Source organism: Dermacentor silvarum, chromosome 9 (assembly GCF_013339745.2).
Source record: "Dermacentor silvarum isolate Dsil-2018 chromosome 9, BIME_Dsil_1.4, whole genome shotgun sequence".
NCBI classification, from domain to species: domain Eukaryota; kingdom Metazoa; phylum Arthropoda; class Arachnida; order Ixodida; family Ixodidae; genus Dermacentor; species Dermacentor silvarum.
In genome coordinates, this window is record NC_051162.1 from 102863713 (window position 1) to 102889856 (window position 26144).

A 26144-nucleotide genomic window follows, 5' to 3' on the forward strand; every position below is an offset into this window, starting at 1 on the left:
TTTGTGCAATCAGCCCATCACAAATGGTCAAAAATATTTCTGTCTACCGCTACTTCGCCTGTCTACCACGCGATGTCACGAAAACCGCAACACGGCATCTGATACGGTGTGTAGACGATTGTCACGCAAGATTAGACGTAACAAAAGGCAACAATAATTATTTCCAGTTGCCCACCGCTATTGGTCAAAATATTTCGGGCTGCGCCCTCTTCGTCTTTCTCTCACGCAACGACAGAAAACCGAAAAACCTCACCATGTGAAAGTAAAGTTAACGCACTAAACGAGCAGTAATATTCTAAACATAACTGAATTTTTTTTCGGAAACTACCCCGGTCCGAAACGAATAACACATGTGTGCCCACCGATCGCTCTGTGACTGGCGACTTAGAGCTGTAGGGGGGGATGAATTTATTGGCGTATGTCGAGGTTTTAGATACGTAAACGACATCATTCAGCCAACTTTTCTTCGACGAAGATGTGCTTTAGTGGAATTTTTAACGTTCCGTTTGCACGCCGCTGCGATTTTCGACTAGCCACCGCAAGCTAAGCCAGCGATTGCGCAAGCTAAGCAGATGCCGGCACCACCCTCCGTACCCGGTTACCCACTTTCACTCCACTAGCTCGACCCCCAAAGCACCGCCACTCTCCACTTTTGTGGACTCCTCGCCTCTTGTCAACCAATTAGATAAGCGAAACCTGTCAAGATAGGCAATGTTATTTGCTTTGAAAGCAAACAAAGGTGTCCTCCTATAAAGAAGCGGAGTGTTTAATTGGGCAGGTCACAAAACGCCGCGGGTCAGCTCCCGATGCTTGCGTTGCCGGTTACGGAAATTTGACGCCAGAAAAAACCATAACAATAATTATTGTCAATACCATGCGCTGCGCACAGTTTGCGTATCGAAAATGCGCGTACATATACGTTTCTCTCGCGTTTTATGCCGCCTCATTTCTTGTCTGATTTACCTCTGTGGTGCACCAAAAAAAATGTGGAGTTTTACGTGGCAAAACCAAGCTATCATTATGACGCTCCCAGCATTCGTGGACTACACATTAGGGTTGGCTACCTGTGATTCTTTAACCTGCAGCCAGTGCACGGTAGCACGGTGTAGGTTAGCAAGCACCTCCTCTTCTACACCGACTGTTGTCGCACGTGCCTTATCTTGGAGGCAATCTAGGGTGGCTTCGAAGACTAGGCGACCCGAGAAACGTTATGTATACATGTACGATGTGTTCTCGCGCACCTAGTTCGCATTGGAGCGAGAGGCAGCACGAAGGGGAATTCGCTCGCCGCTGCTACCGCTCTTCATCATGCCATGCGTTCTGACAGCGAGCTTCGGCAGTCATCTAGAGAGATATGTTACTGTTTGACTTTGCGCGCGTGAGAACGTGCTTGTTTGTTTAGTCACAGAGCGATTGCTTACAGCAGTTGATCCAGCTGATAACGCTACTAAGCTTACTTCGTATAGCTGTCTAATAATTTGCTATTGCTCTCAATGATTCGCCTTTCGGGTGAAACTGGTACTTTTATCATTGTCGTATATTTAGTTATGGTACTTCGTTTAGCCTGTTAAAACATGCCAAATTACAGCCGTGGCAATAACGAAAGCGAAGCGACGAAAAAGCCGATGATGAGGACAGCAAACCTGCAGAAACATTTGTCTCTGCCGCAGATATCGTACAGTTTAGCCTTGGCAAACCATGTTTCGAAGGAGGAGAATTTCAGGCTTGCCACCAGTAAGTGTTACAAGAGCCTTATTATAATGATAGTGCAATGAACAATAAACCACTGAAGGTCTATAGGACACTCGTTAGTCTGGCTTTAGCAAGCAAGTGGCTTTCCCTCAATATAACAGTCACAAAACGGTGGATTTTGGCAAAACCCTGCTCCTTGACGGAGCACAAACGGGATCACTATTCGACACCACTAGTATAAGTGCACTCATTGACAACCACGAAATGTTTATCCTGTCCGAACACAGCTGTTGGGGCTTGGATTCTTTAGTTAAATGTCAGTCTAAAACCGACCCACTCCTTTAACCGTGCAGTTTTCTTTTAAAAAGAGTGTGTGGAGAGTAATTTCCCCACATTTTTTTCGCAGCACCTTCGTTTCCCGGCAACTTTTCCGTGGCTCGTTGCGAGTCCAGACGCCTCTACGTCAACTGGTCTGAACCCGTCGAGAAAAACGGGGAACTCGAGGGCTACGTCCTCTCCTGGAACCTTAGTGTTGATGGCCGTGAGGTGAACCACACGGATATCGGCTCGCGAAGCACGGTGATACCATGGCTGGAGCCGTTCACTGAGTATGCGCTGGAACTGCGCGCCTACAATGTGTTTCACTCGAAGCGCTTAGAGGGTCCTCCAGTTCGAATCCTTGCTCGAACACTGCCAGAAGGTAAGTTGGGTTCTAGTTTTTTTGGGTTTATTTAAGGGCGTCCGAAAGCCAAAATTCTGGAGTCGAATCGAATATGAATATGGGACACAAACGACCTTCAAATTTGCAATCGAATAATGAATGTCTTCTCATTCCAAAGAAAGTGTCATATAATTGATTCCATGGAGTCTGTTCGGTAATAGTAATACTTAAATTATTTCATACGCGTTATGCCGTGCAAAACTAGATGCCCGGAAAACTTATACGCTTGAAAAGGAGAAACTTAGATCACCGTCTCTGGAACACTTTCATAATGCAATTAATAAAGCAAACTAGCAGCACGTAGGTGGATGCACGTAGATGTCGTTCATTTAACGAGCTACAGAAATACAACAGTGCGTCACATCGTCTTAACTGCGGCTCTCCTGCGGCACAAGCAATCGGAAAGTCGCAGCTTGGATTGCTTTCTCACTGTAGACCCCAATGAGCATTTTTATTCGTTACATTTGAACATAAACGTAGATTCGACAATTTCCGTTAGTGAATTCTCGAATGAAATATGAATGCAGCAACGAAGACTACACGGCACTTATGCTGAATTTATTATGCCTACTTTATTTTAGGTGGTGTGGCTGTATATAGCATGGTGATTGGAATTAAAGCAATGCAATTTTCCATTTGACGTTTACTTGACAGGCGTTTTTTGTGACAGTCCTTCGGTCTTTGTTGCCACTATATTTATTGAAAAATTGCGTAGGCTTTCTGCATCATGCATAGGACATTACACAAGCTGGATACTTTAAATTAGGCTGTTCGGTAATGTTCCCTTCTAGTGTTAGCGAAGGCATGTCAAATAGTAACGAGTATATTAGCCTCCGTTCTCGTGACTTGACCTTTCCATCAACGTCTGACCGCAGCGTTCACATGCACCGGAAGCGACCGACGTTTATTTAGAGAGCGTACATTTCTTATTTGTTTATTTATATGTGCGCTAACAGGGCCTAGTAGAGTCTTAAGTAAAGTAGAAGACAGGGAAGCCGTTGTGATATATTTGTCCGGTGGCTAATTGAACTCGTGTCCAACGCGACAGCCTGAACTCCCACCATCTTGGTATTTATTTCGTACAGCACCCGGTCCTGTTGTGGGTCTAGACGCGAAGGCCTTCAAGAATAACACCGTGCACCTCACCTGGCGTCCTCCGATTCAGCAAAGAGGAGAGCTCCGCAGCTACGTGGTCGCCTACAACGCCACTAAGGTAGTAATTCCGTGCCGTAAACATAGGTTGTTTCGGTACGCTTGCGGCATGCTGAAGCTTTTCTTAATTAGGTTCAGATGATTTTGCTGCACAGTGGCTTCCTCTCGACCCTAATACTGAAGTAAACACTCAGACCGCTACACTTAAGCGAATCTACACAAGCGTGCAGATATGCACACAATATTTTTTCCTAAAAATGGCGCCTATTTCTTTCTGTGGCAAGGAATGCTGTAACAACCATGATGCTTTGTGAGGAATGGCGTACGTAATAAAGGAAAACTATGAAAACATTTAACATCAATTGTCAGCGGCATAATGTGTCAACTTTGTACCGGATATAAGTAGCATTTTCGGAAAGTTTATTGTAAGTTTATTTATCATAAGTAAACTATACAATTAGAAAGTACACACTTTTGGGACCCAACAAATTTGTTAAATGGTCCCTAAGGTGTTAAAGGGTTAAAGAAAACTCTTATAATGTCTACGCGTTGAGACATGTGAGCAAAAATGTTTTGAAGCCTAACCCCTATGGCACTCAGCCCGTCAGGTAGTCGATAAAGTATCGGTATATTTCGTGCTCAGTCTTCATATATAGGAAATTGCAAATTTAGATCAAGTTCTGCAAATGTAGTTCATGGCTTTGAACTTATTAGAATTCATTAATAGTGTATTTAGTATATTGAGACGAACTCTAAGGAATACGTCATTGTCTTCTGCTTGTTCTTTTGTTGCTGACATTTGGGAAGTACAAATATTTTGTTTCAGCAATAGCATACGGACTATAAAGGGCTGACAAAAGTAAATCAATGATGGTGAATGACACACACGCCTAAGTGAATCTAGTCCTAAAACGCTGATCTGTGCAAAGCCTTTATTACCTTAGGGAAACACCTTTATGCTGTGCCCATAAGCGGAAGCGAGCGAAGAAGGACGGTCGAGATGGGCTCATTGGGAAACACTTCGTCGTAAGAAGCATTGATTTTTACATGACGCACTAGCATTTTGTAGCCAACTTTTATGAATGCTCTTCTGTTCTAAGCAGACAACGTTCATTTCACGTCGGGAAGCCTCAATTAGGCTGAAAACAAATGAAAGACTGTTACGTACTTTTATTTTTGTTGTGTTTTCGCAAGTCGCAAGCCACAGTATATTTTAAGAATTTTGTATCAAAACAGCGAAACAGGGAAGTGTGGTTAACACAAACTGACAATTTCATTGAAAACGACCGAAGAACCGTATCATAAGGACAAAGCATTCACTGTGAATAGTCAACCCTGTATGTGGTAAGCCCAACGTTAAGCTTCGATAACTCAAAACTCTCCAGTTAATAATCACTCAATCGACTTCCCGCACCGCCAGCACCGTGGCTGAGGGATTCTGCGGTGGAGCACAAGGTCGCGGGCTCAATTCCCGGCCACGTAGTCTTCATTTCCATGGGGAGGAAATGCAGTAACGCTCGTTTCCTGAGATTTGACTCCGCGTTAACATCCTGGCGTGGTCAAAGTTATCTGGCAACCTCCTACTATGGTGTCTCTCAATGCGATAGTCTTTGCAGTGCTAACATACTCAGGAAATAAGGGGAAAATAGGATGGAGAAATAGCGCTGCCTCAGCACTTGGTTTATGGACGATTAATCCCATGAATGAATTATTCATCGGATGCCTGACCTTGAAATTTCAGTACCTTGAAATGAGCTGCATTGTGCCATCTGAGCCAAAAGGAATGGTGCACTTAGAGGTCCTTTATTATGACATAAAGAAAATTGTGAGCAGCATGTTACTATCAATAAATAATGCTGAAAAAGGAACATTGGCATTCAGAATGGGACCGGTGTGTATTTTTTTGCTTATTCTTGCTCATTATTTTTTTGACGGTTCAGCCAGGCAAGCCAGCGATAACGAATGTCCCTAGCGACTTCCTGATGGCCTCAAGTGCGTGCCATGGAGCACCTGCTGTGTGCACCTTTGAGGTGAAGGAACTGCCAGCTGAATACATCTACACCTTCGACGTGCGTGGAATCAACGTTAATGTCACCGCTTGGGGAGATGCACTTGAATCGCCGGTTCGGGTGGAGGTTCCCGCTGGAGGTAAGCACACGCAGCGTATAGCTGCGCATATACTTGAAGTTTTCTGAGAGGCAAGTACAAATAAAAGGTGCTTTTTTTAAAGAACAGCAGATTTTTAATTCAATCACGTTGCTCCGCGCCACTGCACGTTGGCATTCCCGATTCCATTGTCACTGTCACCGACCGAGTACTTGCACAAAAATTTTAATATTCATTTCTTCGTTATCCGTACTGCACAGTTCCGCGTGGTATATGAATGAGATCCTGGTGCATTGCTCGAGTTGTTTGCTTACATATTGTGCCTTCGTTGGTGTGTGACCCCCTTGTTCAACGCTCATTTCGCATCCATGTGACTTAGTGTATATACAGGGTGATCAAGGTCAAGTTGACAGGCTTTCATTTAATTAGGTGTTGAGACGTACATGAAAACTGCCTCTACAGTAGGGTTATATGGCGAGGGGGACACAAAGTGAGAGGATAATTATCGCTGTTAGCAGTGCAATTAACAAAAAAACAACGCATATCCACGAAGTGAATGATGATGAGGGGGTGCAGCACCGGGGGATCATTCGGGTAACCATGAATCCCCCGACGCCAGCAAGCGGACCCAGAGGCTGCGAGAGCACGGGAAGCGGCGGCAAAACGCCGGAATCGTTCTCTACCTGAGGTTGGTGGCGCCGATGCTCTGTTCAAGCGCGAGCTTCGCGAGCCCTCAGATCCGGGTCCGCTTACCGGCGTTGCCGTACTGCTGCAGCTTTGCGAGCCCTCCGATCTGAGTCCGCATGCCAGCGTTGCCATGCTGCTGCAGCTTCGCGAGCCCTCAGCTTCGGGTCCACTTGCCGGCGCTTGCCGTTTTGCTGCAGCTTCCCTCGCCCTAGACTCCGGGTCCGCTTGTTCTCTGCATCGCCGTGCTGCAGCAGCTTTGCGAGCCGTCGACTCCGCTTGCAGTTTAGCCGCCACTCTCACCTTTTCATCCATAGCGGGCGCGCCGTTATCAGAAGCGACCGTTATCATCCATGGCTGAAAAGAGAAACAGAGCGCGCGTCGGGTAACGAACGCCCTTGTGCACCGATCGTTATCATCCATGGCTGAAGATGAGAAAGAGAGCGCGCGTCTGGAACGAATGCCCTTGTGCACCGCAGCGCCCGTAGCGGAACTCCATGCAAACCAGAGCTACGGACGACGACGGCGACGACGAGGGGGGGACAAGGCTCGGCCCTAAGGTGCTTGGCCCCTAAAATTGAATAATTAACTTTTGAATGGCAGGCCCTTTTGTAATAAAAAGTTAGAGGCAGTTGTGTTTCTACAGAGTTCCACTTGGCAGAATTCTTCCAGCGTATCCAGTGCTTTTTGATAACGAACTGCGAAGTTTAATTGCCGTTCGCATGATTACGCATGCAAGGCAGTGACGACCGGCGGAAAGCTCCTCCCTTATCTCGGTATAACAGAAGCTACCATCGTTAAGGCTGCACGGTTCCATGTTTTGGTAGAGTTTCCGACTTCTGCGCTTTGCGATTACGCCAGCCGAGAGTGAAAGGGGGACAGTTATCCCTTTTGCCTATGGCTCCTCCCCGTTGTCAGACTAAATGCCGTACGCAAAAGGCGCGTCACATAAGGGAGGAGCTTTGCGCCGCTCATCACTGTCTTGCATGCATAATCATGCGAGCGGCAATTAAACTTCGCATTTCGATATCCCAAAGCACGGATACGCTATAAGAATCCGGCCAAGTGGAACTCTGTAGAAACACGACTGCCTCTCACTTTTCAATACAAACGTGCCTGCTTACTGCAGCCAGTCAAAACTTAATTATTCAATTTGTTAATTGCAAAGCTAACAGCGATATTTATCGTCTCACGTTGTGTCCTCCTCGCCACATAACCCTACTGTAAGGGTGGTCTTCACGTACGTCTCAGCGCCTAAATAAAAAAAAAAAACATGTCAACCTGACTTTGATCACCCTGTGTATATAAATCAGTCAATAAATACTGTTGCCTAAGCATAGCCACTTTCTAGAAAACCCAGTGCACCACCGTTGGGCTATACGAGTGGTACATCCTGGCACGTTTCGCTGATATAGTGTAACCAATGTATGCATTAAAGAGGAGATAAATGTGGGCGAATTCGTAATGGGACCAAACCTGTTACCGATATGAAAGCGAAAGAGACACAATGTATGAACTATTCATTCACAGCATTCCTGTTTCCCTTGTTTTATTCTGTGCTACCATATTTACCCGCAACCCGTTGTCAAGTTATATTGCTTGCCTTACTGGCACACGCGCTGTAGGATGTGCACATTATACCCTTTTCCCCACAGTAAATTTTCATTTACCACATCACTCGCATTTGCCTTCGTCTTCACAACGCTGTTAGTTTTAACAATGAACCGGTAAAAACCTACCAACTTTTGGCTTATGTATACGTACAGAAGGCCAATACATATGCAGAAGCGCATTGAATCATGCCATTCGGTACATACTGGTACGCGAAGACAACAGCATGAAAGCAGGAAGAAGCCTAGTGTATAAAAATACAGCGCTGTCTACCAGACAGTTGTATTGAGTAGTGGATCTCGGTATTATAGGGAGCACTTTGAAAATTACTGTCGGTGCACCGAAATGTTTTGCATCTACTTCCGTAGCGCATGACGAGTAAACTCATTGGTCGTGATCATACTTGTTTATTTTTTCACAGTTTAGTTATGGTCCATCTCGTCATTGTCGTTTAGACTTCGTCAAAACTTGAGAGTTTGTCAGTGGTTATTTTGTCTGTCCCGGACTTCATGCAGTTTCTCCAGCCGTATATTCCACGTTCCAATAACAGGCATGCTCAATTTCTAAATGCGTTCGACCATGCCATTTGCCTATGCAGCGTACTCAAATCATCAGCTGATCTCTCTTCAACGTCGTGTGTGCGCGATCATTCTTGCATGCACGAAGTTCGGTTTGTAACTATCTGTAAGTACTATGGAGGAACCGTGTTGTGCTATTTTGCGCGCATTTGGTACTTGCGTACATAGCCGCGAGTAGATGAATACACTAGAAGCATATCGCAATAATTTATCCTATCGCGTAACCCTATATATACGCCACGGTTTTGATGAATGCGCACTTTCTTGCTTCATAGATACACGTAGTGTATCTAGTGAAGATTAGCGCTCTCACTTACGGTAAGCCTGTTTTTCCAATCGCATTGTGAAATGCCCCTGAAAGTACCTGCAAGGTATCGGCTGCATTCCCCAGGTTATCATTCTTTTATCCACGAGGACAAACTTACACGACGTTTGTTTTGCAGAAAGGTAGCGTATTAAATCAGATATTAAAATTTCCCAGCGTGTCCACAACTGTTTCCATGTCCAGTGATAGCCTAGCGAGGCCTCTTCGCTTCTATCTCCTCAAAGTGGACCTGACAACGTTAACGCCGCAAAACAAGTAATTCGCCGATTTTGTAATCATTTATTACTGATAAAGAAGGCACTATTTCAACACCTCCAGTGTACTCACGAGTGAAACGAAGTCGAGTGCGGCCTGCTCTTTCAGCCGCCATTTTTGTTTTGATGTAGCACAGTGTGGCAGTGGTCACCGATGTTGGGTTGGCCGGTTGTCATCCCACACCGAATGTGTTCCCAAAAGCACCTTATACGATACGCTTTTGTTTACATACGCCGCTGAAGTGCGCATTTTTCATCCCAAATTACCCCAGTTTGGCGCATTTCATTCGATACGTCTTTCTGGCGAATTACATCGTTCATATCAGATGTGATACAGTTGAAAGTTGATACAATACGCTTCTGTCGCATTCATGTAAACGCCACTATAATGCTCCATGTCAAAGACACTTTAACATGGGTTCTCTGCTGCTCCATTATCACCGGTGCCCTTTAGTCGGTTCATATTTCTTATTTTGTTGAATGCACCGATTAAGCAGATGATAGTGCAATGACAACTCGGTCACCAGTCCATACGTATAAGCCACATAAACCATCAAAATGCCGCATACGGAAGCTCCCACGTTCTTAATCCAGCTTAACCTCTTTTGTGGCATTGACGGTGCCAAATTTGCGTCTTTACTGAGTCGTCATTTAGTCCTTAAAAAGAACCTCGTTAAGGCTGACGAATCCTAAAATTAGATTCAGTGCGTTTCAGGGAAGCCAGTTAAACATTACGAAGTCTTCGGGGCCAGATTCACAAAATGTTCTCGTAGAAGCAGGTGTCACCCAATCGCGGTGTTGGACATATCATTAGCGAAGCCTGCTGGGCAATGCCAAGCAGCACTTCCGAACGAAAAGCTTTGTGAATTCGGTCCCTGAATTCTTGTATGGATAGCTATAAGGATGTTGAAGCGCTTGTTGAAAGCATCTACGTAAGCGCATCAAACAAAACGCCCTAAACAAGGGAATCAGTAAGGAGGGGGAAGACATAGCTTATGGTAATGTTGCGAAATGTACATAGTGCTCCCATTATCAAAGGAAACGGCAAGTTTAAATGCCTTCAAGTTCTTTCGTTCTTGCGAGCGGGATTCGGAAAAGTGCCCTGATCGAGATTGTTCATTACAATAACTCTTTTAGCAAACCGTAGAAAGTAACACTCAGACTTGCACGTCTGCAAGAATCAGCATTAGAACACATATCAAGTGCTCGCTAAAATATTTTTCCGCATTGCACCATCAAATTTGCAGAGCATGCGCACTATCGAATAAGTTATGATAGCGAAGTAGGATGAATACAAGATGGACATATCTCAGTGACAGCATCATGCCTTAGAGGGGTATTCGCTGCTAATTTACTAATGCACGCCATTTGTGCAAGCCTGTGTGCCGCGCATCAACCTTTATTTGGCGCAGCAGCCACCAGTAATATCTTGAAGGGTTGGCTAACATGTGTCTACTTCTTGCAGCTCAACATTATTGAGCGCCTATGGAAAACATTACATTAGCGACGACGAGGTGACATATTTGTGACTCGACGCATTAAGGATAATGCGCAAGCGAGACGCCGTGATACGTAAACATTTGATGCATAACTTACAATGGATTATGTACCTTTACAATCTTAAGAATGCATTGCCTTGGTGGCATGCGGGTTGCGAGCTGTGGCAGCTTCTCCTCTGCTGTTCCTGGTGCAAAGCTCAGCTTCATTTCTCGATAATACAGAGACTTGAGTAGGAATGATTTGTTGAGCATTGGTATGTGTAGTACTTTACCAAGATATGTGGCCTGTTTATAAGCAATGGATGGATGTAAATTCACAATTAGAAAAGGCGTTCTGTCCTGTGTGCTTTTCGCTGTCGTCCGAAGTCTTTCTTGCGCTAGAGTAGCTCTGGCCAGCGGAGTCTCGGAATAGGGACCCACCCACCCGCTCCCAACACCCCTTTCCTGTCCAATCAATAAAATGTTATTCTCTCTCTCTCTCTCTTGCGCTAGTTAGTATCAAGTATTGCGCGTTAGTATCAAGTATAAGGACAGTTTCTTTTAAAGTATATATAGAGTGGATAGTTGGTAATAAGTGTGCGCAGCACCCTTTCTTTGCAAAAGACACCATAGGCAGCATCAACATACCAAGCCTGGCCGTCACTAGATGTACACTGCATTGCTATATGCAAAAGCAGTCGCTTAAACTTCGCATTACTATGAGGGCTAAATACCAGAACGTCCGTGTCCCATGCATTGGGGGCACGTTAGAGATCACTAAGTTGTCAAGAATAATTCCGAGAGCCCCACAATCACGAGCCTCATAATCATATCGCTGTTTCAGCGCGTAAAACCCCAGATATTTTTAGGAGGTTAAGGGTAGGTTGAAGCACGGCCGCTGGATAAACAAAAAAAAAAAAGGGTGCGGCCTGCCGCGTCGGGCGCGCTGCAATGGGAGCGAACGTGACAGCCGTAGTTCCATTGTCGGCCGCTTGGCTGGGCCGAATGGCGCTAGTCATCGGTGATGGAACGCGCCGTCGGCTTGCGCGCGCGACGGCGTTCCAAGCGCGTTCCTGACGCATTTGCTATTCCGATGCAGTTTCACCTGAAAGGCGAAGCATCAATTGCGATAGCAAACTTGTAGAGAGCTATACGGAGTAATGATATTAGCTTTATCAGCTGTATAAACTTGGACATGCAGCAGCATCGGCAACACGCAGAACTGTTGTCGACGCCATCGGCGTTTTGCCCGCGTTCGCTCAAAATACGTGCGGCGTTGGTGACTGTTGCCGGAGCCTCTGATATAAATAGGCACTGCGTTCCGCAGCTAAACGTCGCCTCCCTTCCCTCCCCCTCCCCCACGGCCTCTCGCTCGTCTGAAGAAGGCGCGTTTGCTCTACATACATGGTGATTGTGAAGGAGAACAGAGACGCCTACTTCTGCAGCCCTTAAGCGAGCACGGCGCAGAACGCGCGTTTGTTCTCCGCCGTGCGTTCACTCCCCGTGAAAGACGCGCCCCTCGCGCCCTTTCACTCGCACATACAGCGTTCGGCACCTTCTTTTTATCCAGCGGCCACCTTTTTTTTTATCCAGCGGCCGTGGTTGAAGAACCCCATGTGTACAAAATAATCCGGAGTCATCTACTAAGTCCTCTCTCATAACTCTCTGTGCAGTTTGAAGACGACAAACCCCATTATTATTATTATTATTATTATTATTATTATTATTATTATTATTATTATTATTATTATTATTATTATTATTATTATTATTATTATTATTATTATTATTATTATTATTATTATTATTATTATTATTATATTGTAGTAGTAGAGGTGGCAGTTGTCGTTTTGGGGGACAGGAAGGCATAGCTGATATGAAAAGACTGTGGCAAATTACTTATTCACAAAGTCGATGCTGAACCTTTGCTTTCCGGCGTTCTATTTCTGTTATTCTGGTACATTTATTTTGCCCTGGCGCAGTGTTGCTGTTTTTAATGAAGAAGTCTATTTATGTGATAACGCGCAGATCCTCCGCCTCCGAAAAACATGTCAATGCTGGCCGGCGACGGCCCCTCCGCGCCCGAGCCGGACACTCAGAAGATGTTCCTGATTACCAGCGACATGTTTGACGACAGGAACGGCGAGATCAGACGGTACGCCGTGGTCGTTGGGTCCGCCGAGCTTATTCGTAAGTTTTGGCCAGCCCCTCCAGCCTTGCTATGCACAGTGGGTGAAATGTCGCGTCTACAATGGTGACTGAAGGAAATGGGGTATTGGTGGCAATAAAAGTAAAAAAAAAAACAAAGCTGGGCCAGGACACAGTACCACCAGCTCACAAACTACGCGATAACATGCTAAGCTTGTGATGGCCGTCACGTCGCGACAGCTACGTGCTTGTGCGTCACAGGTGACCTTGCAAACTCTCTTGTATCAAAGTAAGATTTCTGTCCTTCATATTTTGTGCAAACTTGACATTTTGTGCACAGTACGGCGCCACTCGTGCGCGCTCACTACACTTCGAGTTTTCTGTTAGATGAGGCCCATCTGTAAAGCCATGCTATAAGAAGAAGCAATGTTTTACGATCGTGCCGGACTGGTCACCAACTCATTTTCGTTCGTTAATGCTATTTTAAAAGAGAGCTTTTGTTGGAAATTTCTACAGTTGGGGCATCGACACCTTGCCTAAGAACAGAATACGCATCTTGTACTAGTGTATCCTGCCGACATGCTCCTACGTGTTACATCGTAGACAGCGACACCTTGCTAATACATATGATTGATTTTAAAAGCGCGAGTGCCGTTCTTTGCCTTGTAGTTTAATGGGGCAGATACGTTCGCTTGAGACAAATAAAAACGAAAACAACAGTGCCATCTTACTTTGTAAATACTTGTTTAGCTATAAACTTATTTTTGCTATACTTCTTGAAGGTCAGCCGTAGAGCCCAGTTTTGTAGCTGGGAGAAGACGATATTTTTCCTCTATCCTATAACGCTGTTCCGTTGCATTCTTTTTTCCTCTGAATTTCGCACTAATATTCAGTGCGATCTTTCGACGTGATTTTATACACATATGGCTTCTGCGTAGGATAATTATCGTCCTTATAAACTCCGTCTGATTGCACCAAGAACATTCATGGGATTTCATGAGGTTGTTACAAAGCTCACAGAATATTTTGCAAATGATGCGCGGAGAAAGCGAGAGTGTAGTTAAAATGCACAAGGGTTTTATTCAGTGCCGATTAATGTCACCTCTGGCAGCTGCGGATTATTCATTGGCTAAACCTTTATAGCCTTTACAAGCTATGCAAATTTTATGGCTGACTACCACCATTGGTCTGTGAATACTCAGGTTATTTGTTTGGGAAATTAAATTATGTGAACTGTTTGGCGTTTCTTGTCTAAAGACACTCGTGGATAAATCGTGACTTGGAAATGTCTGATCATGCCGCGCCAAGCCCAGATACGATATGCGCATACGATATGCGCCTTGCTGGCACAAGTGTGTAACTGGAGCTGCCATTGCTGAAGAAAAACATGTATTTCAGGTGCATCGTTTACAAGAAAAACCTCAACTATAGCTATTGCAAATCTCTTTATTCTCAGTTTTATGCGAGGAGCGCTTAGGTATGTTTTTATTTTGAATTTCAAATTACCCCTGATGCTGTTACTGCTAATATACAAGATATAGGGACCTTAAGTGTTCAGTAAGACATTACAAAAATATGGGCCGCATTGATTCGCCCAATTCTTCATTCTGGCTCGGGCTCTTTGATTCAAAGCGAGCGTGGCTTGGATTTAGGCTAGGGAATGTGTGTTGGTTTAGTCGTTGCGAAAGCTTGAAAGGTCTAATTGGATAATATATCGAAGCACGTTTCAAGCGAATGTAGATCAACTATCGATATCTTATAGGCAAAGATGTTGAAAATGGTACTACGTGGAAGGACCTCGCACGGAACCACCCTATTCCTCCACACGTGGTTACACCACCAGACTGGAACCCCTTCACCAAGGGTAAGTGTATTGCTGTATTGTGTTGGTAAATAATGGTTCAGCCCTGCCGGCAAATGTTGTGAGCCGTGACATCTTATAATTTCCAATTATTCAGGACACCTTTTTGTACTTTAATATGCACCATTCGTAGGAGGTTCGGTACGTTATTTAACGTTGTAACCATCGCCTTGGTCGCGTACTTTAACAAAAGGAGACTGGAGCCCAGCATCGCAGCAATGGTGAAGCAGCTTCGAAAGCACTCTGGAAATAAAATTGAGCTGGTGAGGGGGATGATGTCCAAACACTCCATCAACTCAGTAATTGAGAGGAAGCACAATGAGTCTGTGCTATTAGAAAAAAAACCAAGGGGTTGCGACAAAGGAGTGCCCAACCTTTGAATACAATGTAGAGTACCTCTCCTACAGACCCGGCAGCGGTTTATGGTTGAAAACTGCCGCGCAATTTCAATCGAGCACTTTCTTGAGCTGACAGTTTCAATTAGGCATTCTGATGAGAGGGGATGTCATTGCTGCTTCTAGAAAAAGCTGTCCATGAAAGCGTTTATATTCGGTTGTGAATGCGTTTGCACTAAAATGATGCTAACAATTAATTATTAGTATATATATATATATATATATATATATATATATATACTAATCTTGAATTGTTATATATTAAAGATTGCAATATATCTATTGCTTCGAAGACATAACCACAAGGGACAACAACTCCATATTATTGACTGGGACTTCTTGACGGAGCCACTGCTCATCACTTCACTTCGTCATTGTCTTATCCTACGTCTGAGGCTCAGGTCTGCTCCCTGTTAATTTTAACGCGATAGCGTTAAGGGCCCGGTGTCACAGAAAATCCGCTGTTGGCGTCCGGCGCCGTGGCCAGCGTTGGCGTCCTGTGAGCGAAAATTCCCGTATATATTCTATACGGCGCTAAAGTTATCCTGTCACTAAATTTGCTCATACATTGTCTTATATTCATCAAAAAGCAATTCCTCGGAATTTTGAGAATGACAGCCCACCAGCAAACGTCATGAAACAAAACACCGACAGCGCAAGCCTTTCATGCTAAATCTTCTCAGACTAAAATATTAAAAGTGCGAAGCAAAACAGTAACCTGAAATTGATGCATAGCGTTTGCCGCCACCGTTTCGAGGAAAGCATATGCGAAGTCACCGTCTCACTTCTCCGGGACACTCAACCGTGCCGTGAGGGAAAGAACGCTTGTGCGCTTGACATTGAGACTGGAGCGGAAAGCTTTCACTGCTCTCGAAGGTCGCTAGGAGGAGCTGATGACGTCAGAGCTAGGGCGAAAAGTGCCAGAGCGGGCACTCGCTCTGGATCCGCATGTGATGAATTCGGATCAATAAGGTAATTATGGGAAATTAAAGGCGATTGTGATAGTTCATAGTACTTGAAGAATCGAGTGCGTTTGTATTGTAAAAATGGCAGTTTTGGAGGACAGGTCACATGCCACAACAAACATTGTCAAGAAAGTCGTAGTGTGGACAAACAAATGACTATTGTGCCATGAGAATTACGTTGTTCTGTGATCCGAGAGCATGGCAAGCGAATGAGAAGGTGATGCAAATGGGGCCCAATAACACTACTGGCGTTCCACTCATAAAGATGAAGCTTAAGCCTCCGCCAAGTTTTTTATGGTTTTACCCCAATGTATATATATATATATATATATATGTGTGTGTGTGTGTGTGTGTGTGTGTGTGTGTGTGTGTGTGAGAAAGAGAGAGGTCTGATCCACAGAATTCTTTCCATGTGACTGTGCCTTGCAATCTCACCGGCTACAATATGTATATTGCAATATATGCCACAGGGTCATTATTTAAAAACGAAGCAATGAGTTTGAGTGATCAGCCAATCATACATTTCAATTTCTCTCGCGAATGACATCCGCCAGTTGGAGTAATCTAGCTCAAGGACTATTGTTTTGCTATCTGCCACAGAGGTTCTTTCAAAATTTTGGCACTCTTTGCAGAAGCAACCAGTATATAGATTAGTGTGTTTGTATATTTACTTAAGCTAGCATGGGATGGCAAATGTCTGCGCTTCATGTGCAATGATTTCTGAAGTACTGCATGAAGAGGCGTCGTCAGGACATGTTCGTTCTATGCGTTAAGCAAATCATATTCGTATTCGAGACCTGTATAAAGATAAACGTTAGCACAAGGGGCTCACTGAACATGACAAAGCACCATAATTGGTGAATCACAACACGATTGTAATTAATTCCTGCTTAAAAGTTGCCTTCTCTCATTTTTGTCTCGGCAAGAACAATATATTTGTGCTGCCTAAAGTATATGACTCCGTGAAGCCTAAAACTACTCCTTAAGCATAGAATGATTAGCAGGCGTCAAACACGTCGAGGATTTTTCAGAGATGGCCGATGTCCTTAACTTCGTGAAAGAGGCGAGAATGCTTCGGAATTGGGTAGTCTCGTTTCGCAACTAAGAAATGTGATTTCTTATGAAGGAGGCCTACCAGCACACTAGCAAACATAGTCGACGTTCATAAAGCACAATAATACTGGCTATGGCGGCTGCATTTAGATTAAGCGAAATTCAAAAAACGCCCATGTACTGTGCATTAGGTGCATGGTGAAAAAAAAAAACCAGGTGATCAAAATTAATCTGGAGTCCCCCACTACAGCATGCCTCATAATCATCTCGTGGTCTTGAAATGTTAACCCCATAATTTATTTGTTTTATAAAGTACAAGATAATCACTTTGTTTTTGTTGCGCAAAGATTAAACACCAATAAAGGCACCTGCAGGTTCTTTGTTATAGCTCTTCACGCTCACCAAATGATATAGCTTTACCACATGGACATACTGTTACGGCGCATCCGAAAGTGGCACCAGTCAGTGAAAGATGTGACGTGTGCAGGGGGAATCGGTCTTGTCAGCCATCTTGTTTATGTATCGTTGCCGCTCTTGTATATAATCTCAATACATCTTTATGTGTGACATCTGCATCGTAACAAATTGGTGGAGGTGCGGGGTGGAAAGGGCTTATGTGAGTGAAGGGTAGCGCATGGGACTCGGGGATGCAGTAATAAATGACAGTGTTCATCATTATTGACTTTTTTATTTGTGAAATATTGGTTGGTCTTTTAATATAAGTAACATGGTTGGGTACCGCGGTCAAGTCTCTTGCGTTGGAAAAATAGAACCAGGGAAAGTGCATGGTTGAAGGACCGAAGCAACATATCTGTATAGATGAAAGTAACTTCCAGACTTTTTCAAGCATCGAACATTTCTGCTGGCATCACAGCCAAAGACGACGATGACCCGCTGAACTGCGAGCCACTGCGAGGCCGAGAACGAACTCTCATGTGCACCATCGGCTATGAAAGTTGTGACGATGACCGGGAGACCCCCTGCAATGGGCCTTTGAGAGGTGGAACAGAATACGCGTAAGTATAAATAGTGAAATCAGTCAGTTCGTGTAATGGGTATTTACATTTAGAGATAAATTACAACAAAATTTCAGTTTGTTGAGTAAATTGGTTATGAATTGTTATATACCCCTGTTATTACCATGTTATATACCCTGCCAAAGCTACAGGGCCGGTGCTGTCAGTTTCTTATTCATATCTTCTAAGTGCCAACTAAGTGCGGACGACACGGGCACCTGGTTGCTAGCAGATGTGACACAAGGCACAGCAAGTCACCTCCGACATTTTCAACCGCGGAGCTGGTGGCACCGGATCTCAGAGGCTATGCCGAAGAATCGTGCACTCTGAGCCATGCGTCAATTTTGACGAGCTGCATCGGCAGTTATATTTGTTTTCAGTTTTGGTATAAAAAGGGTCTACCTTTTTGAGCCTTTTGTGGTGTCTTCACTCGTATTTCAGGCGAAGAATTTCGCATGCAAGCTCCTCAATATTTCCACTGCTTGGAACTAGACTTTTTACGCGGCCCGAAAATCTGTTGCAGTTGTCCTAGGAGACAAGTGTGACGTTACACTTTTGGACAGAGCCTCCGTAACAACATCTTGAGATGTGATCATGGCCGAACCCGGTTCAGAAAGAAAGAAGAGTAAATACGAGTTTAAACTAACTGGGAGACGCTTCAGTGAAGCAGAAGAAAGCGGGCCGCGGGCAATATTTTCTGGCGTAACTTCATCGTACATTAACCGAAAAGGAGACGTCAGGGTAATTGAACGTCTTGTCTGGCGACGCTGTTGTTTCTAGATAAGTTTAGCATGCCACATCATGAGGCCATTTCATACCATTATCTCAGCTAGCCTAAACATTGGTTTCAATATTGCCATAATGATACTGGTGAATCAGTTCTACGGAAATGCTCAAGGCGGAGGAAACTTCAAAAAAGAGAAGCATTGTCATCCACCCGAGTATAGCGCGAATCTATAAAAGAAACCCATGCGGGTCTTTCAGAAGGAAAACTTCGAAGTTAAAAAAATTTGCTCATCCATGCGGGACCGACACTTCTCATGGCTGGTCGCTCTACCATATAAGGATGACGCTATCATCTCAGGCTTCTTCTATTCCAAGACTAGCAGAACCTTTTTTTTTCACCTGCGAAGCTATCTTTCCGGGAGGTTGTTTATTTGTGTCTGTGACATTTTCGTGCTCTCGTGTTCATGGCGACACTTCTCATTCCGTACTTTATTACCATGCTGAATAAAGTAGGCAATTTTACGAGAGACAGGAAGATTTACATCTGTCAGTCTATATGATAAAAAGTTGAACAAAATGAACTCGAAACATGAACGTGAAAATCTTCGAGCAAAGTACACGGAACAAGCTTAATAATTTCATTAATGTCCATGCTGATATCTTGATTTTATTTCGATTGAATGTCGAAAACCCATCGCCTTAATTTATCCTTCAGTTTGTTGATTCCTGTGTTGCTGCGATCGTTTAAAAACATTGATTCCTTGTTTTGCACGCAGCTATTAGCTGAACGACCTCGTAAATAAAAAAGAAATGAACAATGTGGTTAGTGAAATGATTAACACTTACGATCACACATCTGGTGGCTTTTTTTTTGAAGCAATTAAAGTCAACAAAACGCTGTCATGAAGTGAGGAGCAAAGTTAAAAAGCTTTCTTGTGTGAGGGTCTTCTAATCTCCACGCACTTTGCTAATCAATTGCTTGCTCCTGTTCTGAACAGCTAATCCGTCACAGGAAGTGACGATAAGATGCGTCGCGTCCAAAATTTTTCCATATTGATATGCAACAAACCATTGACAACGCACTACCTGTTTGTATGTCAAATATTGAATTTTTAAAGTTTTGCGGCAGTGCAAAATAAGAAAATGCAAGAAATATATGTATGGTGAGGAGTGTCAACATCTTTGAAGCACACGTAAAATAAATAAGGATATATTATTATTTACAGAAAAAGTACAAATTGCCCACATTACATATACTGAATTTTAATGAATTTACCTTACGGAAGCTAAAAGAAAATCATAATAGCTGACTGAGTCTCTTTAGCCGCTACAGTAATAAAGTGCACAGTCGAAAAAATAACGGTACATTGAAATAGTGCAGGCAATTTGAACATGTAATATTTAGGATTGTTACTAAGTAGTCATGTTTGCTTTTTATTTAACTTCGAGGGATAAAACTGAAGTTTCTTACACCGCTTGTGCAATCGAGAACACTGTTCACGCAGCTTTTTTTATTCGGTTAGGCTAAAGAATTTCTCAGCAATATGCTGCCACTTATTGAACAACGATCCTGACATTTCAAGCAAGTGGAAGTCTCAGAATTTTTCATTTATTGGTTTATTTTTTTATATTTTGACTTGAAACCTTTGTCATTTCGGTCAGTATAGGGGTCGCTTGCTAAACCTGCACGTAACGAAAATATGGTATAGTAGTAGTGATTATATATTTGCAACCAAACTACCTACGCGCCCTCCTTTGGTATCGTCGTGTCGAAGAAAGGAACCCCTTGCTCGATAATGCATGTGTCACGTGCTCAGATGGCGCCGTTTTCGCGCCATGCGCGGCGCCATCGGAGTTAAATTAGGTTCTCGCTCCACGTTCAGAGTGGCCCAGCTCGGCGGTAGGTTTGTTCTCCGGAGAGGGAGCGGTCGCCTATAAGAGCTCACTCTGCCGTAATTAGTATACTCAATCACATTCAAATCTGTACTCATCAGGAGCAATAAGGCTTACAAGCATATAATTTGTTGCCGAAATATGACAGTTGCTCGGCTATCGCATCCCCGCGTCGAACATGTACGGTTCAGCAATGGCGTAAAGAGACACGGGCAGCGAGACAAAACGGTATTCAACCCTTTCGACCACGCCAGAACTTGTCCGCTCCCATAGGGAGCGCAAGCGCGTGAGATTGATGCAAGCGCAGGGGCCCCAACCATGTACGGGTGCGATGGGCACGCGCGGTGCAAGGCAGTCTTGTACACCACCATTGCGCGGATCATTTCTGTACAACTGTGCCCACACAACGTCTGCAAGACAAACGGGCCCACTACAGATATGGAGCGAGCACCATTGAAGAAATTCAATGCAAGACCCCCACTAGCGGCAGCATAAGTTAGGCATCTAAGGTTTCTGAAGCCTGTGTAACCTGTGTATTTTGTTAAGTCCATTTTTGCACCCTAGTGCCCGTGCACCCTCTTAAGCATGCAATAGACGTTTCAAGTTCCGCACTTTTACTGCATCCCTGTTATAGCCTGTCCCGTTTTCCTATATCCTTTCAGGATGTACGTCATCGGGTACACAAAAGGTGGGAGGCGTGCCAGTACTCCTGAGGTGTTCGTTACAGGTGAGAGACTCCTGGCGCTTAGTAATTTTAGTTATTTCGACTGCCTAATTGACAGAAAGTATTGTGCTTAAGTAACCTGGTGAATTAACGATAAGTATGAACTAGAAAATTACCAGAAACGCTAGATTTTCAGCACGGCCTCAGAAGCTCAGGTTTCTGTATTCTTTAGTTATATGATAGCGTCAGATGATTATCCGCTGCACTTTGTCCTTGCCACATTTATTATCGCCTTCCATTCCATATTGATATGCGCTTGCTCGCTCACACATTTTTTTTAACTTTTACTTGTTGTTCCAGCGCTTCCAGAGGAGCCCAGTTCCGCAGGAGCAATCGCAGGTGGTATACTGACCGCCATCATAATAATGGCTGCCATCCTTGTGGTGCTTGTGATTCACAGGAGGCGGCTGGCGCGGTAAGGGGTAAAACAAAATAATCTCACATTGCAAAATTAAACAGATCTCAGTGATCTGCGTAAAGGGAGATTTACTGTGCAGCGCACCTCAACTTGGAAAACAGAACGCTTCATGCGTAGAAAGTCTGCAGTTTCGCTTGATATATTTGTTTTTTTCGCGGGCAGAACAAGTGTTGACGCAGATGATTAGGTTCATGCATTTTCAGTTTTGGATTTTGTCAAATTTCGGCATAGTTTTGACGTTTCTTTGTATTTTCCCTGGAGATTCACTTTCAATGACATAATGTTTCAAGATGAACTTCTCCCATCTTCTGTTGGCAGGTTTCGCCTATAGCTTGCCATTTTCCCCTTTCTTTTATTCTTTAATTGAACATCTGGTTCGCACAGTTATCTAGTGTTGAAACGGGCTGTATGCAGATGCTGCTCGTCAACACTGTATTTGGGCCTATACAGTGGACAACAAAGTGTTGCAGAAGGAGTCAAGTGAACGCTCAACTGCATACTCCAATACGACGAAGATCACATACAAGCGGGTGCAGTTGATATTCCAACACCAATAGAATGACACTTTACACGCAAACTATGTAGGTATGAAGCTTAAGATGGGGGGGGGGGGGGGCTAAGCAGACACGACCCCTGCGTTACCATTAGTAAACTTCTCCAGATCATTCACCGCGGTGGAAGCGGTGCCATAACTACATATATGGACCCGGGGCCAGGGCTCGCCCCGCCCCGCCCCTTTCACACCTTGCCTCCCCGCTTCTTATTTTCATCGTACGGCCTGGTAAAACGAACGCCAATATATAAGAACATTGTAAAGATTGCTTGCGCGGCAACTTCACACGGGACCTTGACCTGGTCAGTCCTCTTGCATTAGAACGCCTTTAGGTTCGCTGCTATACCACCATCGCCGTTTTGAATCTCACTTATATTTCCTCTTTCTCTCCTTTTCGAGTAAAAGCAATTTCGTCGGGAAAGTGTGGTGCACTTCTTTTCGCGTTCTTTGGTTTAAATAAATACGTAAATAAAATAAATAATAAATAAATAAAGCGCTGCACCATCAGAATAATGTGTTTGTCCGTTTTGTGAAGGCTACATCTAACGAAAGTTAACTGCTGCTGCATTCACGATGTCATATGCAAATGAAACGAGCAAGTTCATCGCATAAATCACATTAGACGCAAAAATTTTAAATATACAGGTGGAATTCTCGTTTAGAGTGCAGCCGCTTTGATCTGCATGCCCGCTGATGTTTTGTGCATTAGTTTTATTTATTGCCAACACTGAAACAAGAAAATATCTTGCTGCTTCGCATAGCGAACGCCAGCATCAACATATATAAAAGAAAGGTAAACGTCCGTGTTACTCATGTTTTGCTGGTTATTGCGCTGCTTTTTGTTTCGAATCTCATAATTCCTGCAATGAAACTTCAACAGCAGTAATGTGCTTGCTTTGGTAGAGCTAATATGCCGTACGACATCCGTGTAAAACAGTGAAAGTGTAAAGTGTCATGATACACGAGAAATGAGCGCAATAATCTTGTGCTTTTGATTGGGGAGAATTCGTGCTACACCTACATGGTGGTTCACAATGCCCAATGTCATTTAAGTTCATCTTTGATTATCGCCAATCGTAGGTGTCTTTGTCTTTAAGCGACCAAAAATAATGTAACAGTTCACGACAGCATGTGTTGAACCGAGTAATCTCTAATGAAGGGCACTTTTAAGATATTTTTTTCACAAAGATTAGCGACAGCGATTTCCAGAGCAAATATATGAGAGCGAAAGAAAGTATAAACTTGAGTCAGAAGGATGGGTCTGTGGCCTCAGCAGGCGTGAGGGTTTGTGTTGAGGATGGTTAAGTAAAATTAATAAATTAATGTGTCCGAAACACAATGAAGGTGGCCTAACATCACTGGAGGCATGGAATACAGCATAACCTCCGACCAATGTCCAGCGAATTATAAGCTCCATGTTGGAGCTTGTGCGTGAGGCCGACCTAACGAACTGGTTTTGAGCACGCTTTAGTTATTTACATTGTATGTATGCATGAAAAATACAGGCTAAAAACTTTGAAATGCCATTCACTTAAAATATATGCAAGATCGAGAATTTATTGCACTTAGTGTGAACGTTTCTTCCCAAGGCAGAAGCAAGCGAGCTCGAAGAGACCGTCTGCCGAAGCCAGCAACATGAATAATTCCCTCGTGCATTTGGTACAGATGTCCGAGTAAGTTTTCGATTGTTTCCCTACATTTCTGTCTCCTACTTTTTATTTTAATTCTCGCTGCATAGAATAAATAAACAGGAAATGTAATATTAACAAAATATACTGCGTCAGCTATATTTTGGTCATTGTTAACCAGCAGCATGTGTTAAATCGGACATGTCGACAACCTCAATCGTGTAGGGTACGTTTACACAAGCGCCGGCTCGGCAAAAGCAAACAACTGTTGTTGTTGTCCAAGAACAGTCAATCATCACGATAAACTGAACGTCACTCCTTACTTTTCTATATCCGATTGCAATTCTTCAGAATTAGGCAATGATCGTTTATTCAGTGAAATTTTGTATAAAGCATTTGTGCAAATTGATGCTCAAATGAAATCAAATATTTATTTGCACAACAAAAATGTTCTAAAGCGTGGTCAAAAAGACACTAAGACCTTCACTAGGGTATACCACGCCACCTAGAAACATGTACAAACAGTTAGTTTTTAGTGTCTACTAAACAAACAGCGGCAGAAACCATCCTTGGTGATTATCTAAGTAAACGCGAAGCATTTCTCCCCTGTACGTGGCCCAAAGCCCGAACGAACTCGCATCCTCCCGGGGAAACGCTCACTCAAGGACCGCAACATGCGCGGGCCACGACACCCTGGCGACCTATGGAAACCACAGGCGATCGCAGACGCTACACGGCGCACCGAATTCGTCTCCTGCAAAGTACTTTGAAGAGTAGGCGTCTGGGTCCCGCTGTAACGGTCCTGCAATCCTCACCGCTTGGTCTCGGTGGACTGTTCAGCGGCCGTTCGCTGGCGTGCCGCAGATCTTCGACCGCGCGTCGCTTCTCGCTCGCGCTCCACGGCCGCTCGTATCTCGTCGGCCCGTCGGTTCTCGAGACTCTTGCCTCACCACTGCGGTACGCAGTGCTACTATCTAGCGGCCGTGCCTCTGTAGTCTCCGCAGAACCTTTGCACTATTACGCTAATCTTACGCTTGATACTTTCGAGGACTCGCTATTGTATCGATCAAGTAGAGGCCTACGCGTAATGTATATACATACGGCAGCTAGCACAACTGAGCCATGTCGGTTTGTTGCTCGCACATCCGTATATTGGCAAGTGAAACAAGAGGAGGTGCCAAGTGAGTGAGGGCGCGCGGGGGAGAGTTCGCAGCATGCGCGTCCCCCAAGTAGGGGCCGAGCCCGTAGCGGCCAGCGAGCGCGCGCATCGGAGTGAAAGGCCATCGGCGATAAACTGTGTGACCTTGGACGGCCTCGCGTTTGACCTTGACTCGGACCATGCAAAGAAATGCTTCCCATATAAAATGCTGGTACACTAGAAGTACACTAGATAAGCTTGCTACAAAAAGGGCTCAAACAAAAGAATACAAAACACTAATAATACAACTTAACGTTATGTTATCTGACGAAATACTGACGAAATAAACGCTTGTGTGAAAAAAATACTGTGCACCTAACAAGGGTATGTGTTGAACTTATTACAATGGCAAAATATTTATAGGTACTCCCTATTTTGCAGTTCAAACACGCAAAATGTTATTCAACTTAGATTTCGCCGACCATCACTTTCATATAGAAATGCGTTTTCAAGAACCAAGGACAAATATCATAAAGCAACATTGCGTTTTGCCTGACACTTCTCTTCCAGTGTAAATGGGTCGACAACAAAGCCCAGCCCTCCGATGGTGCAGGACGAACAGATAGAAATGCAACACCACGTCATCAAAGACATCAACAAGTGAGTAATCCCGACAGTAACTTTCAGTGACACAGGCCTCTGATGCACCTGTACTAAACTGACCACCGAGATAGAGAGAGAGAAATAGGAAAAAAAGGAAAGGCAGGGAGGTTAACCAGACGCACGTACGGTTTCCTACTCTGCACTGGGAGAAGGGGGTGTAGGGATGAAAAGAGAGAGAGGAGATAGAGACAGACCTCCGCGATAACAGCACGCCGAACTGCTTAGGCAGCCTTTATGCGCATGTCCGCGAAAGTTTAGTGCAGCCATCAGTGGCGAAATAATTAGAATTTCAAGGGAGCGGTGTGCATTGAATTAAATGTAGCTATATAAAGAAACTGTCCGTCAAGAAGCATATTTCGCTG

At 44.2% G+C, this 26144-nt stretch overlaps 1 protein-coding gene across 2 annotated transcripts in view; it reads left to right on the plus strand.

Annotated features, from left to right (window-relative positions):
• Positions 1-26144, plus strand: part of LOC119463440 (tyrosine-protein phosphatase Lar-like) — a 133323-nt gene that overhangs the window by 57003 nt on the left and 50176 nt on the right. The window contains exons 11-20 of one of the 2 annotated variants that reach the window (XR_005194364.2): positions 2099-2392; positions 3499-3626; positions 5506-5713; positions 12630-12791; positions 14512-14613; positions 17898-18039; positions 21321-21385; positions 21683-21797; positions 23947-24026; positions 25690-25779. Coding sequence is in view for 1 of the 2 variants with exons in the window: in XM_037724287.2 (XP_037580215.1) it covers positions 2099-2392; positions 3499-3626; positions 5506-5713; positions 12630-12791; positions 14512-14613; positions 17898-18039; positions 21321-21385; positions 21683-21797; positions 23943-24026; positions 25690-25779 (1390 nt within the window). In the remaining variant the exon portion in view is untranslated. Of the gene's footprint in view, positions 1-2098; positions 2393-3498; positions 3627-5505; positions 5714-12629; positions 12792-14511; positions 14614-17897; positions 18040-21320; positions 21386-21682; positions 21798-23942; positions 24027-25689; positions 25780-26144 lie in introns of both variants that reach the window. The other variant, XM_037724287.2, reaches the window with a different exon arrangement.